Source organism: Canis lupus, chromosome 2, assembly GCF_011100685.1.
Source record: "Canis lupus familiaris isolate Mischka breed German Shepherd chromosome 2, alternate assembly UU_Cfam_GSD_1.0, whole genome shotgun sequence".
NCBI classification, from domain to species: Eukaryota; Metazoa; Chordata; class Mammalia; order Carnivora; family Canidae; genus Canis; species Canis lupus.
The window spans coordinates 55,231,323-55,247,506 of NC_049223.1; the positions used below are offsets into that span (position 1 = coordinate 55,231,323).

General features: G+C 37.4%; 1 protein-coding gene across 7 annotated transcripts in view; it reads left to right on the forward strand.

Moving 5' to 3' along the window:
• The window catches only part of FCHO2 (FCH and mu domain containing endocytic adaptor 2), a 121,363-nt gene extending 106,854 nt beyond the window's left edge, over window positions 1–14,509 (forward strand). For 6 of the 7 annotated variants that reach the window (XM_038530816.1, XM_038530819.1, XM_038530814.1 and 3 more), the window contains 4 exons: window positions 7,411–7,610; window positions 8,255–8,319; window positions 11,590–11,754; window positions 12,085–12,235. In XM_038530816.1, coding sequence (XP_038386744.1) covers window positions 7,411–7,610; window positions 8,255–8,319; window positions 11,590–11,754; window positions 12,085–12,107 — 453 coding nt within the window. In that variant the 3' untranslated portion in view covers window positions 12,108–12,235. Of the gene's footprint in view, window positions 1–7,410; window positions 7,611–8,254; window positions 8,320–11,589; window positions 11,755–12,084 lie in introns of all 7 variants that reach the window. The other variant, XM_038530813.1, reaches the window with a different exon arrangement.
• Window positions 14,510–16,184: the final 1,675 nt, after the last annotated feature.

Consider the following 16,184-nt stretch of genomic DNA (forward strand, 5'->3'; position numbering starts at 1 on the left):
CTCCCTTTCTGATATTTCCCACTCATTTTTTCTCCTTTCCCCTTTATTCCCTTTCACTATTTTTTATATTCCCCAAATGAATGTTTTATATTCCCCATATAATGTTTGTCCTTCTCCGATTGACTCATTTCACTCAGCATAATACCCTCCAGTTCCATCCACGTTGAAGCAAATGGTGGGTATTTGTCGTTTCTAATGGCTGAGGAATATTCCATTGTATACATAAACCACATCTTCTTTATCCATTCATCTTTCGATGGACACCGAGGCTCCTTCCATAGTTTGGCTATTGTGGTCAACTAATATTCGACAAAGGAGGAAAGACTATCCACTGGAAAAAAGACAGTCTCTTCAATAAATGGCGCTGGGAACATTGGACATCCGCATGCAGAAGAATGAAACTGGACCATTCTCTTACACCATACACAAAGATAAACTCAAAATGGATGAAAGATCTAAATGTGAGACACGATTCCATCAAAATCCTAGAGGAGAACACAGGCAACACCCTTTTTGAACTTGGCCACAGCAACTTCTTGTAAGATACATCCAGGAAGGCAAGGGAAACAAAAGCAAAAATGAACTATTGGGACTTCATTAGGATCAAAAGCTTCTGCACAGCAAAAGAAACAGTCAACAAAACTATAAGACAACCTACAGATGGAAGAAGATATTTGCAAATGACCTGTCAGATAAAGGGCTGGTATCCAAGATCTATAAAGAACTTATCAAACTCAACAGCAAAGAAACAATCCAATCATGAAATGGGCCAAAGACATGAACAGAAATCTCATAGAGGAAGACATAGACATGGCCAGCAAGCACATGAGAAAATGTTCTGCGTCACTTGCCATCAGGGAAATACAAATCAAAACCACAATGAGATACCACCTCACCCCAGTGAGAATGGGGAAAATTAACTAGACGAATTATTAGTAAGGAAACACTGTTCTTAAAAGATAGGTTAGGCCAGATAGACTTAAAAGCTATATATAGAACATTCCATCCAAAAGCCATAATATACATTTTTCTCAAGTGCACATGGAACATTCTCCAGGGTAGATCATATATTACACCACAAACAAGTCAATAAATTTTAAAAGACTGAAGTCATATCAAGCATCTTTTCTGACCATAATGATATGAAACTAGAAATCAATTACAGGAAGAAGACTGGAAAATTCACAAATACATAGAGTTTAAACAATATGCTTTGGAACAACCATTGGGTTGATGAATAAATCAAGATAGAAATTACAACTTCTCTTGAGACCAATGAAAATGGAAATACAATACAAAAATTTATTGAAATGCAGCCAAAGCAGTTCTAAGAAGGAAGTTCCTATCAATAAATGCCTACCTGAGAAACAAAAAATCTCTAACTTTACACCTCAGAGAACTAGAAAATGAAGCCCAAAGTTGTTGGAACAACAGAAGTAACAAAGAGCAGAAATGAAATACAGATTAAAAATACAGCAAAGAAAACTAAGCTGGTTCTTTTAAAAGATAAACAAAATGGATAAACTTTTAGTTTGACTCACCAGAAAGGAAAGTGGGCTCAAAATCAGAAATAAAAGAGGAGACCTTACAGCTGATACCACAGAAATATAAAGGGTCATGAGAGATCACCATCAACAATTTTATGCCAAGAAGTTGGACAACCTGGAAGCAATAGATAAATTTTTAGAAACATACAGCCTTCTAAAGCTAGATCCTGATGAAGTAGAAAACTGAACAAACCAGTTTCTAGTAAAGACACTATATCAGTAATCAAAAACCTCTGGCACCAAAAGTCCAGGAGTACACTGCCCCACTGGTGAATTCTACCAAACATTCAAAGAAGAATTAATACCAGTCCTTCCCTAACTGTTCACCACCACCCCCCCCAAAAAAAAAGAAAAGGCAGCTGTTCCATTTTATGAAGCCAGCATTGAAACCAAAGCCAGACAGGGACATCACAAGAAAAGAAAATTATAGGCCAATTTTGCCAAAAATTTAGGACTAAACTACAATCAAGTGGGATTTATTCTAGAGGTATAAGGATGATGGTTTAACTTCCACAAATCAACATGGTACACCACTAACAAAATGAAGTGTAAAAATTATGTGATCTCAGTAGATGCAAAAACCATTTGACAGAATTCAACATCCATTTATGATAACTCCAAACAAACTGAATGCAGAGTAAATGTATCTCAGGAGAATAAAGGCCATATATGGCAAACCCAAAGTAACATCATACTCAAGATCAGAAATAAGAAAAGGATGCCTACTGCCACCACTTTAATTCAACATAGTATTTTAAGTCCTAACCAGAGCCTAGGCAAGAAAAAGAAAACACTTCCAAATCGGAAAAGAAGAAGTAAAATTGTCACTACAGATGGTGTGATAAATAGAAAACCCCGAAGATTCCACCAAAAAAACCTGAGAATAAACAAATTCAGTAGAGTTGCAGGATATAAAATCCATATCCAAAAGCCTTGTTCGTTACTGCTGTACAAAAATGAAGACAATCCCATTTACAAATACATCAAAAGAATGAAATGCGTAGTAATAAATTTAACCAAGGAGGTGAAAGACCTTTACACTGAAAACTGTAAGACAGTGGTGAAAGAATTTGAAGATGACACAAATAAATGGAAAGATATTACATGCTCATGGATTGAAGAATTAATATTGTTAAAATATCCAAAATACCTAGAGCTATCTAGAGATTCAGTGCAGTCCCTGAAGTTCCAAAGCCATTTTTCACAGAAATAGAACAGACAGTACTAAAATTTGTGTGGAACCACAAAAGATCCTGAATAGCTAAAGAAATCTTGAGAAAAAAAGAACAAAGCTGGAGGTATCACCCTCCTGGATTTCAAACTGTATTGTAAAACTCTACTAGTCAAAACAGTATGATGTGGTCACAAAAATAGACACATAGATCAATAGAATTGAATAGAGTCCAGAAATGAATCAGTGCATACATGTTCAATTAATTTGCAACAAAGATGCCAAGAGTATACTATGGGGAAAGGATAGCTCTGCAATAAGTGTGCCAGAAAAATTGGACAGCTCTAGACCCCTGTCTTATGCCATACTCAAACTCAAAATGTACTTTAAGATCTGGAGCCATAAAACTCCTAGAAGAATAAAAAAGTAGCTAAGTTCCTTGACAGTGGCCTTGGCAGTGATTTTTTGAGTCAGACTCACAACAGCAAAGGCAACAAGAGGAAAAATAAGTGACAGTATCTCAAGTTAGAAAGCTTCTGCACAGCAAAGGAAATGATCAGAAAAAGTTAAAGGCAACCTACATAATGGAAGCAGGTATTTACAAATCAACCTGATAGGGGTTAACATTCAAAATATATAAAGAATTCGTACAACTCAATAGCCAACGATCTGATATAAATTGGATAGAAGGTATGCATAGACATTTTTCCAAAGAAAACACAGATGGCCAGCAGATACGTGAAAAGATGGTCAACATCACTAGTCAAGAAAATGCAAGTCAAAACCACAATGAGGTATCACTTCACATGTGTTAGAATTGCTATTATCAAAAAGACAAGAATTTACAAGTTTTGGAGAGGATATGGAGAAAAAGGAATTTTTATGTACTGTTGGTGGGGATGTACATTAGTGCAGCCACGATGGAAAACAGTATGGAGTTTTTAAAAAAAAATTCAAAAAGAACTATCATATGATTTAGCAGTTGGACTTCTAGATATCTGTCTAAAGAAAACAAAAACACTAACTCCTAAGTTTATTTTCACTCCCATGTTTACTGCAGCATTATTTACAGTAGTCTAGATATGGAGAGAACCCAAGTGTCCACCAATAGACAAAAGCATAAATAAGATGTGGTGTGTGTATATATATATATATATATATACACACACACACACACACACACACACACACACACACACAGTGGAATATTACTTGGTCATAATAAAGAAGAAATCTTGCCAGTTGCAGCGTCATGGGTGGACCTTGAGGGCGTTATGCTAAGTGAAGTAAGTCCGACCAACAAAGACAAATACCATATAATCCCACTTATATAGGGAACTTAAAAAAAAAAAGCCAAGCTCAGAGATGACAGAGAACAGATTGTTGGCTGCCAGATAGAGGGTTTGGATGAGGGTGGGGAGGTAGGCAAAATGGGTGAAGAGATTCAGAAGTACAAACTTCCAGTTATAAAATAAGTCATACAGATGGAAAATACAGTGTCCTGACCAAGGCCAGTAAAACTGTATTGCATATTTCAAAGCTGCTATGAGAGTAGATTTTTTTTTTTTTTTTTTTTAGGATTTTATTTATTCATGAGAGACACAGAGACACAGGCTGAGGGAGGAGCAGGCTCCATGCAGGGAGCCTGACCTGGGACTTGATCCCAGGTCTCCAGGATCAGGCCCCGGGCTGAAGGTGGCACTTAAACCGATGAGTCACCCGGGCTGCCCAAGAGTAGGTCTTAATCATCCTAAGAAAAAATAATTGCTGTGATTATTTTGTGGTGTATACACAAATATTGAGTCTTTATGTTGTCCACTGGAAATTCATGTCAGTATTCCACAATAAAAATTCTTTAAAAAAAAATTTAACACCATCCTTTGCTGTAGGCACAGTGGACACACAACAGTAAAAACTAATTAGGAAGAAACCTAACACAGTCTCTACTGAGTTGAATTATAAAGGAATACTCTGTTCATCTGAAGAGTCCAGTTGTAAAAAGCTTAGATGTTTCTGGATTAATTTATAAATTTAATGTAATTCTCATCCAAAACCCAGTAGAAGTGTGTATGTATTGGTGTTTGGAAGCTTGACAGTCATTTTCTTTTTTTTTAAAGATTTTATTTATTTATTCATGAGACACACAGAGACACAGGCAGAGGGAGAAGCAGGCTCCATGCAGGGAGCCTGACGTGGGACTCAATTCTGGGTCTCCAGGATCAGGCCCTGGGCTGAAGGTGGTGCTAAACCACTGGGCCACCCGGGACTCCCTGACAGCATTTTCAAATTCTCTGGGAGAAAAAATGTGGAGTAATCAGTTAAATGTTTTAAATGGTAATGTGGAGTAATGTTTGAGTTTTAATGGGAAAACTTTTTGTAAGGGTATTTACAGTAGTTTGGAACTAGCAGATGGCCAGATCAAAGGAACAGTATATCCAGAAATGGGTCTAAGAATAAATCAAAAACTAATTATTTGACAAATTAGCATTTCAAGGCAATGAGGACATAGTGAATTTTTCAGTAAATGGTACTGGAGCATCAAGCTGGAGATTTAGGGAAAAATTTGCTGACTCCCTAACTCCTACCTTAACCAAAATTCAGTCTGCATGTATCAAAGATATAATAATAGTAACAGATGAAACCATAAAGTTATTAAAATAAATCACTTAAATAGAAGTCTTTTGGTATATGTGCAGGTGTGTGTATAAATTATCTATATTTTACATATTTTGATCTTGAAATATCAAGACCTAAGTATAATAAAAAGCTCAGAAGCCATGAAATAAGAGAGTGAGATCTTTGACAACTGTGTATAAACTCTTTTTGTTAAATTCTTAATCTGTATTTAATTTGAGGGAAGAGTATTCATAATATATAAAATAGACTGAAAGAACTACTGCAAACCTTATAAATTATAAAGTAGAAGGTGATTAACTCAACAGATAGGTAAATTATGGAAGATGTTCCATCCATAGCAGTAGTAATCAGAGCAATGAATATTAAGACAACAGTGGATATCAGTCTTAGCCCATTAACTGACAAAAATGGGCAAGATTGCTCTATTAAGAGAGGTGTGATTGCTTGTTAGTAGGTATACAAGTTAATCAAGCTGATTAGAAAGCAGTTCTGTTAGATTGTCAGATTGCTGAGTAGTTGAATCTTTAAAACTTTTTTATTAGAGAGAGAGAGAACACGAGCACACAAGCAGGAGGGGCAGAGGGAAAGGAAGAGAAAATCTCAAGCCGACTGTGCCCTGAGCACAGAGCCCAACACAGGACTCGCTCTCAAGACCGTGAGGTCACGACCTGAGCTGAAACCAAGAGTCCAACACCTAACTGACTTTGCCACCCAGGTGCCCCTAAGTAGTTGTACCTTTAATTCCACAATTCCACCTCAAGAAAGCAGTTCTTCAAGTATCACACAAACGGGCAAAAAAAGAAGATAAGGTACAAAGGGTACTCACTGCAGCACTGTACACAGAGCACTGCGGTACGCATCCACAGAAGAGATTCATTAAATTAATTACTACAGTCGTTAAAAAGAGTGAGATCCGTGTGTGCGTGCCTGCAAGGTGGGTAAGGCTGTGTCCCACAGTGTTAACAACTGGGAGTAAGAATGTCAAGTATATTTCTTACACTTACTGTATACTTTCTTATTAATATACTTATTTCATATACTTCTCTACTACCTGAATTTTTAAAAGATTTATTTATTTGAGAAAGAGAATGCGTGCACAAGTGGGGGTGAGGGGGTGGGACAGAGGGAGAGGGAGAAGCAGGCGCCCCGTTGAGCAGGGAGCACAACTCGGGGGCTCGATCCCTGGGGTCATGACCTGAGCAGAGGCTTAACCCACTGAGCCATCCAGGCACCCCCATACTATCTGATTTTTTAATAGAGTAATTGTATTAAAACGGCTTGTGTTTCTAGGAAACACTTTAAAAAGTACTGCCACTTAAGTAGGCTCAAAATTTATACCAAGTACTCATTATTCTTGTGTACTTTTTTATTATTTAGTGCTTGCTATTTACCAGGAATAGCATGAGAGACAGTATATATATATAGTACGTAGATAGTAACTTGTAATCAAGAAAGGGCAAAGTGCAGAATAAGGAAGAATGAAAATGTGTAAATTTAGACAGGGTGATCAGGGTAGGTTTCATTAAAAAGGAGTTACTTGAGCAAAGAACTGAAGAATGGTAAAGAATTGCACCATTTACTGTGGGTCATGTGATTAATATTGAACCCTGGAAGTTGGAAGTATTCTATTTCTAGGCTTGCAGTATTATAGGATGATTTTTTTTTTAAATTTGAATTCTTTTAGTTCATAATTCTAGTTCTGTGTTGGATGTTGAGAGGTACTCACAAGTTACATGCATAAATGAGAATCACCTGATAATATACTTATTTCTGGATCTTGCACCTAACCTGCTGAGTCAGATTTTCTGCATTTGAACCTACAACAATGTGTATTTTACGCAAGTGTCTCGGACATTATGACGTATGTAGTCCTAGACCCACACTTTGAGAGTGATTCTTACTTTGAGATGAGCTTGCTTTATTTTGCCTAGCAATATTGCCATCATTATTTTTGATTCCAAGACCTCTTGTGTTCATGTAAACATCGTTAGCATGACTTGTTTACTTTTTGGGAAAAAAAAAAAAATCACTTTTTTTTTCCCCCCCGCTTTAAAGGTATCATCAAATGGCATTCAGTCCACTCCTCTAAACCTTGCAACATACTGGAAATGTAGTGCTGGCACCACAGATCTTAGAGTGGATTACAAGTATAACCCAGAAGCTATGGTGGCACCCAGTGTGCTTTCCAACATACAGGTGGTGGTACCAGTGGATGGAGGAGTCACCAACATGCAGTCCCTTCCCCCTGCTATATGGTAAATTTTCGGTTTCTGAATTCTTGCTAAATTTTTGCTTCAAGTCCCAACTTTTAGAACCTAAGTTCTCAAAGTTGTCTTGTAAATTTGAAAAGATACAGTGCATTTTACCATGGAAACCATGGCCATGGTATGTATGAAAGACGCTGTTTATCCTATTAGTCAAATCACAGTAGCCTCAATCCAAAATGTAGGCTTGCTGTCACCGCCCAGACTTGAATAATTCAGTACAACCTCACCCTGAGGCAAATTGGCCTCTGTAAACTTCTTCTTAAATAAAGATAACTCTTTTGCAGGGTTAAATATAGCATCTAGCAAATCTTTAAGAATACTTGTCTTAGTAACTCTTGTCTCTTCCTCTTTTGTTCCCATTATTAATGATGAGTGGAGATTCTAACACTCTTCCTATTTGCTTCACTCTTTAGTAAAATTTTGTTCTCCTTTAGTAATGAAGGTACTCAACCACCTACCTATACAGTTTTCTTTGACCAGTTTATGTAATTTAGTAAATTTCCATTAATTAAGATGTAGCATTCTATTATATCATAAATACATCTTCACCAGGTGATACTGAAAGTAAATTTAGCCATGTAGTTCTGGTGAACTATATATAAGGAACTATATTAGACACTTTGTTCTTCTAGGAATGCAGAACAAATGAAAGCCTTTTGGAAACTGTCTGGTATTTCAGAAAAATCAGAAAATGGAGGTAAGCATGCATATGCTTTTTTGTTTGTAATGCAGTGTCCTTGAAAATGGATTTTAGGCATTTTTATGGAAAGCGTTCTCTTGGATTTTCATGCCTTCAGTTCTAGAATTGACCACTAGGTGGAAGTTAATACCTTAAGTAAGAGTGGACCTGTTGAGATCAGAATGCATTTTTCCCCCTCTAGGTTGAATATGCTTGCTCTTTAAGAAAATCATTTGGTTTGCTGGAACTTTATAAATAGTGTGTAGATGCTTATGTATTTTGAAGTAGAACTATCCAGTTGAGCAACCTAATAACTAATTAAAATTCATGGGCAAAAAATAAAAATATAAATAAAAAAAATAAAAAAATTCATGGGCAGCCCGGGTGGCTCAGCGGTTTAGCGCCGCCTTCAGCCCAGGGCGTGATCCTGGAGACCGGGGATCGAGTCCCATGTCGGGCTCCCTGCATGGAGCCTGCTTCTCCCTCTGCCTGTGTCTCTGCCTCTCTCTCTCTCTCTGTCTCTCATGAATAAATAAATAAAATCTTAAAATAAAATAAAACAAAATTCATTTAACACACCCTTTAGCTCATTCTGTTATTACCGTCCTTCTGGCCTCCCAGAAATCCTGTAGAAGCTTCCAGGCTTTAAAAACCCCCTTTCTTTGCCTACCCCCCCTTCCTAAGAGAACTTGTCCTAGTCATATCACTATAGTAAAACTAACCATCAACAGCTTTTACTTCTCTGCTTTTCATTTTAAGGAGAAACAAGTTAATTGTCTACTCCCACCAAATCTGCGTCTGTGTTCATAATGCAAAGGAAAAGTGTCTGCTAGCTGCTCACTAGTGTCTTCCCTGACTCAATTTAAAGTATAATTTCCAGGACCATCAGGTCTCTAATTATTATCATTTTCTCTTAATCAAAGAATTCTCCTGCTGTCTTTTGAATGCCTGATTAACCTTCAGTAAATTTTCTTAAGTTGTTGGTTTTTGTTTTGTTTTAGCTTTTCCAGTTTTGCTTAGCTTTTTCTCTTTGAGCGTTTTAAGCATAATGTGATAAAAAAAAATCATACCAGTTTTTCTCACTTATTTCTGTATCAAGGACGAGGAACATACCCATCGTGGCTGTTTATTTATACATGCCATGCTGAATCAGACTTTTACTAGAGAATCACCTATTTGGTGAAATAACCAAGCTGGTCTATGGTTCCTCCTTTTTTGTTTGGTACTTGAAAGTTGCCTATTTTCAGGTGCAATGGTGCTTTTATTCAAGTTGTGTGGCTTCTGGGAGGACAAATTTGAAATTCCTAGTTAAAACTAGAAGTAAACCAAAAATCCTGTTTGAATTGAGGGCTTACAACAAATTAGCAGGCAAGAAAGGACATACAGTTTTCCCCTATTTAATGAAACTATACTATTTTAAGTACTAACAAAAGAAATTGTTCCTCAAAAATAAGATACAAATTTTTTTTTCAAAGATTTATTTATTTATGAGACACACACACACACACACACACACACAGAGGCGACGCACAGGCAGAGGGAGAAGTAGGCTCCATGCAGGGAGCCGGACGTGGGACTCGATCCCGGGACCCTGGGGTCTCGCCCTGGGCCGAAGGTGGTGCTAAACTGCTGAGCCACCCGGGCTGCCAAGATACAAATTTTCTAACCAGATATTTTAATAGTTTCCCCCGGCTCTCCAGGTATCAGAGTGTGTGAGGAAACGGAAAAATGTGTTAAATGTGCTTCTATTGGGTTAGTCAGCCTTTAGAAAGAAATACCCCAATTAGAATACTGTAAAGTAGGAATATGTTTCTATTCTGGCTCTAGGCCCAGAAGAGCGACAGGAAGTAATTCTCCAGCTTAAAGATTGCCAAGGTGGCTGCTCTTGGCCTGCTGTAGAACTTCTACAGTTCTCTTGATAGTTCAATTCTGTGCAAGCATACGGCGGGCTTAAGGCGTTAGCAGGCAGGCAGCAGCACACCCCCAGCCGCTCTGTGCCATCAGGCCCGTGCGGTGGACAGAGCGGCGGGACCGTTCTCGTCCTCCAGACTTCCCTCTGTGCTGGGAGCCTCTGCGTAGGGAATCCAGGAATGTCGCTCCAGCTACCAGCAGTTGCACCTGTTCTCCTTGACCAGAAGCCTAGGCACACTCTAGACTCCCCCTCCTTTCCCCTTTCTTGATTCCAACTCTGAAATACCTTCCAAATGCGTTCACTTCTCTCCCTTCCCTCAGCCTAGTTGAGATCCTTTATTTAATAAGCTGTCACCCAGAGTCCTGCACTATTTTAGTGACTCAGTTGGTTTCCCTGCCTTGCATCTTGTACGTCTTTCCCCTTTTGAGATACTAACCTGAAATTGTTTTGTCTTCCTTATCTTTAGTGTTCCTTATTTCTTATCATGGCTTATAACGAGCTTTGGGACTTTTCTTTCCTACCTCCCTAGTCTTTTGCACACTCATATCCTGTTCTCTGGCTCTTCTGTTATGTATGCAGGTCCCTTAACGGCATTGTGCTCGCAGGTCTCCCCTCCCTGTCCCTGTAGTGACCTCTGCCTGCAATTTGCATTGTCCTCTTCACCATCATTTTTTGTGCTTTTTGCTCATAGTTCTTGAGAGCTTTTTGTAGCATTTATCATATTCATCATAATTATGTGGTTTACAGTTTCTGGCATACTATTAGACTGAGGTATGTTGAATAAGTGTTTTTTGTTTTGTTTTTTTTAAAGAAAGCATCTCAGAACTACCTAGTTTGACCCTTGACCAATGCAGGGGTTAGGAGTGCTGAACCCTCCACACCCCACCCGTATAGTCATAAATCCACAAAGAACTTTGAATTCCCCCCCACCCCAAAACTTAGTTCATAAGAGTCTACTGTTGACCAGAAGCTCTACTGGCAACAAGCAGCTGATGAACAGTTGTATGTTCCGTTTTGATAGCGCTTTCCCAGTCCTTGCTGCCTCTCCCTCTTTCCCTCTCCCAGCCCCGTAATATGGCAGTTGGCTGTCATTTCCTGCTCCTGCTCCTCAGGCCTCCCTCTGAACTGTCCTCATTGACTTCCTTTTTTTCTTTTGACTTACTTCAGCATGTGTCTGTAGCACGGTGAAGCTCCATACACAACTACAGGGGTGTTTACTATTGAATAAAGTCTGATTTGGAAACAGGACAATGATTTGTTTACTGTATACATTTTATGAATTTGACATAGGACATAGTTTATCTTATTCATTTGTTTCTGTGTGTGTGTGAATTTTATGTTGCCCTGTTTAAAGTTCTGCATTCTTTGCCTTGTAGGTTCTGGGTCCCTCAGAGCAAAATTTGATCTTTCGGAAGGACCTAGTAAACCCACAACACTTGCCGTGCAATTCCTCAGCGAGGGGAATACCCTCTCAGGAGTAGATATTGAACTTGTAGGCACTGGCTATAGGCTTTCCTTAGTGAAGAAGCGGTTTGCCACTGGTAAGTTGGGAGATTTTAAGTTTGTATATTACCTGGGAAACATTTCTATTCGACAGTAAGTTACTAAGCAACTGTTTATTAAACTGTCAAGCAGTTTATAATCTAAAGTCATGGAAAATTTCTTCTTTGACCTTTGTACCAAAATGCCAGATAGAGACACACCTTGGAGAGAGTAATAATGGTCCGTATAGCTGGACACCTGGGATCGGATGCAGTGTATTGTAAACAGCAGGTGGGAACTGGGGTTGTGTATCTGTCCTCACAGTGAAAATGTCCTCCTTTGAGTTCATTTGAAAGTGTAATCGCAAGGGTCTGCTTGGTGTTTTTCAGGACGATACCTGGCAGATTATTGATGGACCTGGGAAACTGGTTGGCTTGAGAGAGAAGTACAGGCCTGCCCTCCTGTGTTGTCTATTCTTTCCAACACTATTTTAGCTTGTATTATGTCTTTGAACTTACACATATTTGAGAATGTTAATTACAAACATTAAATTGCACTTTTGAAGTGAGTCATCAAAAGCAATAGCACTGAAATGATTTTTCAACACTGTTAATGATCAACTGCCATGTTCTGGAAGCACATTTGCTGAAATTCTCAGTATAATGAAGTTTTCTTAGGCTGAAATTTTACATTACTTTCAGTGTCTATGTTGAGTTATAGTGTATTATCAGGCCTAAAATTTCAGGAGAGCAAGCACAAAATAATTCAGCTTTCCATAAATTTTTAGAGTCAGAGATAGCCTTGAAATTTCCTAAGTTTAATATTGAACAGAGACACACACAACATGAATTCTAAGTTTTGGATAATGTTAATTTAGAATACTCAATCAAATTGAGTTATGTGCCATAAAATAATCAGACCAGAGTCCCAAGGTGTGCACAAAACAATGTATAATTTGATTCTCATATAAACATTATTAAAGTGTAAATGGTGTTTTGTATGATTTTTCTAATTCTCAAGTGCAATGTGTTTTAAAATAAGCTTGCAAAAGACAGCAGAGAAATTTACTTCTGCAGTTAGTTAACTTTATAGAATTTGTGATTGTTTTTAAGAATTAATGCTGTAGATTTAATTTATTTTTATATGGATTACAGAATGTGTGCCTTTTAAAACAATAACAAAAGCCAGAAATGTGCCTGTCCAGTCTGTGTTCATTAATGTGCCTCACTGTTGTCCCCTCACAGTCTGGATCTTCTCTTCATCCTAGGGTGGTCAAGCATTTTTACAAGATAATAGCCATTTCTGTAAATACCTTTGGCCTCAGTTGGGAAGGGAATTCAGAGTAACTCAAGGATAATTTGTACTTCAAAACCCTGGCTCACTTCTTTAGTGATACACTGTAGCCACTAGAAAAAGAAATACACCTAATGGCCTATGTTTACAGAGGGAAAACAGTTGACCTTCACTTGTTCCACCTAAGTATGTAAATCGTAAAACAAACATTGAAAACCTCCTCGTCAATTGGTAACTGCTAGTTTATTTCTCCACTTGGCCCTTCCCTTCTTTCTGTTCATCTTTGGAAATTTATATACACTGAATGAATGTGTCGGAAGCATGAGTTTTGTGTTTTGTGAGGAACACATTTAAGCAATATTATTGGCATTGGAGACGTACTGCCAGTTGTTTTCATTTCAACGATTGGAAAAATTACCAATTATTTAATTGCCACCTGCTAGAAATGGGGAGATTATCTGAAGTGATGGATTGGGCTAAGCATTTCTTGAACTACTAATATTAAATAGTAAAAAAAACCTAACTTTATAGCAAATCCTAATTGAAGGACTTAAAATATTTTGGACAGTTTCATAATTAAAAATGGGAATTTTATTTATAAGGATAAATGACAGTGTCCTGCATTTTATGTAGAAGTGATAAATTGTGTTATATATGATAATTTATATAAAACCACTAATTATTCTGTTAAGCTTTACAGAACATAAAACCCCTATTACTAGACATTTATGTAACATCTTGCTCTACTAAATGCAGCAGAAAATCTACTTATTAGCAATACATATAACACAGTACGTGCTTTTTAAATATATTCAGTGTTAGCCCAATTCTAAATTTAGATTTGACTAAAGCAACACATTAAAACAATACACTGAAATATTCATCTTTACTAAATAGTGAGCGAAATGAGAATTTCTAACTCTTGTGCTCTTTTAAATGCCAATTACAGTCCCTTACTGGAATCTTAAATGTAACTGCTTTGCGATTGGTGTGCTTTTAAATGGGCAGTTAATACTTTATTCTTGGACTTCAGACACCATTACACTCACCATGTTTATTTTTAATCAAGTATTACCTGAAAATGTACAAATTAGTGAAATGGTTAAACTTCTGCACTTTCTTCATTACCACAGTCTTCATACCAAGTGTTGATACCTACATTTGTATTAGGTGCAGGTTACAATTTTGAAGCCATATGAGTTTATATTGATTTTGTTTTTCATTTAAAAATCCACTAATGGTGTAAAAAAGACCAGTAGATTTTTCAATGGGAGATGTATTTAGCAAGCTGGTTCTTGCTTATGTATAGTGATAAACTCTGTAGCTGCCTCTTTAACCCAGATTTGTAAACACAGAACTCTAACAAATGTGAGTTTTTAAGAAATGTTATTTACTACTTTGAGTTGTAATTAGAACAATGCAAATCTATCTTACACAATTTTGTAAATATTTTTGATTTTTTCATAAAATGTAAATTTTACATAAAAGTTTTCCCTTAATAAACATGTAATATATAATTTATCTGTTGGTTTATGTGTCTTTGTACCCCTACTGATAGGACAAGGCAAGCTAGGTAAAGAGTAATTGGTTTTGAACTTGGTATAACCATTTACACAGACATACAGATTGATCTGTTAATTTTAATTGGTTATATAGGAAAACTTGATTTACACTATAACCCAAAAATGGAGAAATGGCTTAAGAAGAGATTTTTAAATATACTTAAGCATATTTTCCAATGTATATTTAAATGATGTTAAGCTCTAGCAAAGACTCTGCTCCTGACCAGTTGCTTAGAAATGTTGTCTTAACACAATTTAAGATCCTACTCTATCTGTTGCCGGTATGGGTCAGAACAGGGATTTCTTGGCCTTTTCCTCTGGTTGCCATATGGCTGCCACAGGTCGAGTGTATGTTTACACTGAAAGCTGGGAGAAGGAGCAGTGCCTGGTGTATCTGTCCTTCCTGTTAGGAGAGTAGAAACTTTTCCAGAACCTTCCACCACATTTGTCCTTATATCCTATTGCCCATTATTGTGTAAGAGAAGCAGAGTAAGCAAGTAGCCTTTATAATGAAAATGGCCAAAGGAGAAGAGGCTGGCAGTGGCCCAAGGCGAGCTGGCCAATAGGTCAGCCACAGAATTCCTGGCTGGTATAGGGGTATTTCCTTACAGCCTATTGCCAATTGAATCTTTGCATTATTTCAATCAAATTAAAAAAAAAAATTTTAAGATAAACTCAGCAATGGGCAGAGCAAACTTGAAAATCTGTTTTTATTTTTAGGAAGAGTCTACGAGTATGACCTTTGTATAGGGTAATTTGAAACCAAAGCCTTTAACACTGGTAACTATACTGGAAAAAAAAAAAAGGGAAGAGAAACCAAAGCCTTTAAAAAAGTTTCTGTATGAGGTTTAAACTAGTAATTCACCACTTTGGGGAGTGTATCCTAACAAAATAATCAGGGAAATAACCAAAGATGCATATGCAAAGATGTTTATTGGTACGTTGTTCATAATACAAAAAACTGGGGGGACTGGTTAAATGGATTACTCACGTATAGTGAAATACTAGGTAAGTATTAAAAACAATCTTCAAGATTTACAGTTATTGATATGAAAATGTCATTGATATGAAAATAATGCCACTATTAGGTAATAAAAGGCAATATAGTCTTTTTACAATGCATTCATCTATAGCAAGTCTTACAAAAATACGTGACCCATTGTAATCTCTGGGGGATGGGATTTTTACTTTCCATAAAATGTTTGATGTCTAAGTTTGTTTTCTTTTTTTAAGATTTTATTTATTTATTTATTTATTATTTATTTATTTATTTTTAAAGATTTTATTTATTTATTCATGAGAGACACACAGAGAGAGAGGCAGAGACACAGGAGGAGGGAGAAGCAGGCTCCATGCGGAGAGCCCGACGTGGGACTCGATCCCGGGTCTCCAGGATCACGCCCTGGACCAAAGACAGGCGCCAAACCCCTGAGCCACCCAGGGTTCCCAAGATTTTATTTATTTATTCATGAGAGACAGAGAGAGGCAGGCTCCATGGAGGGAGCCCAATGTGGGACTCGATTCTGGGACCCAGGATCACGCCCTGGGCCGAAGGCGGCGCTAAACCGCTGGGCCACCCAGGGATCCCCATGTCTAAATTTCATCTCTGTGCTCATCAGTAGATGTTAATTATA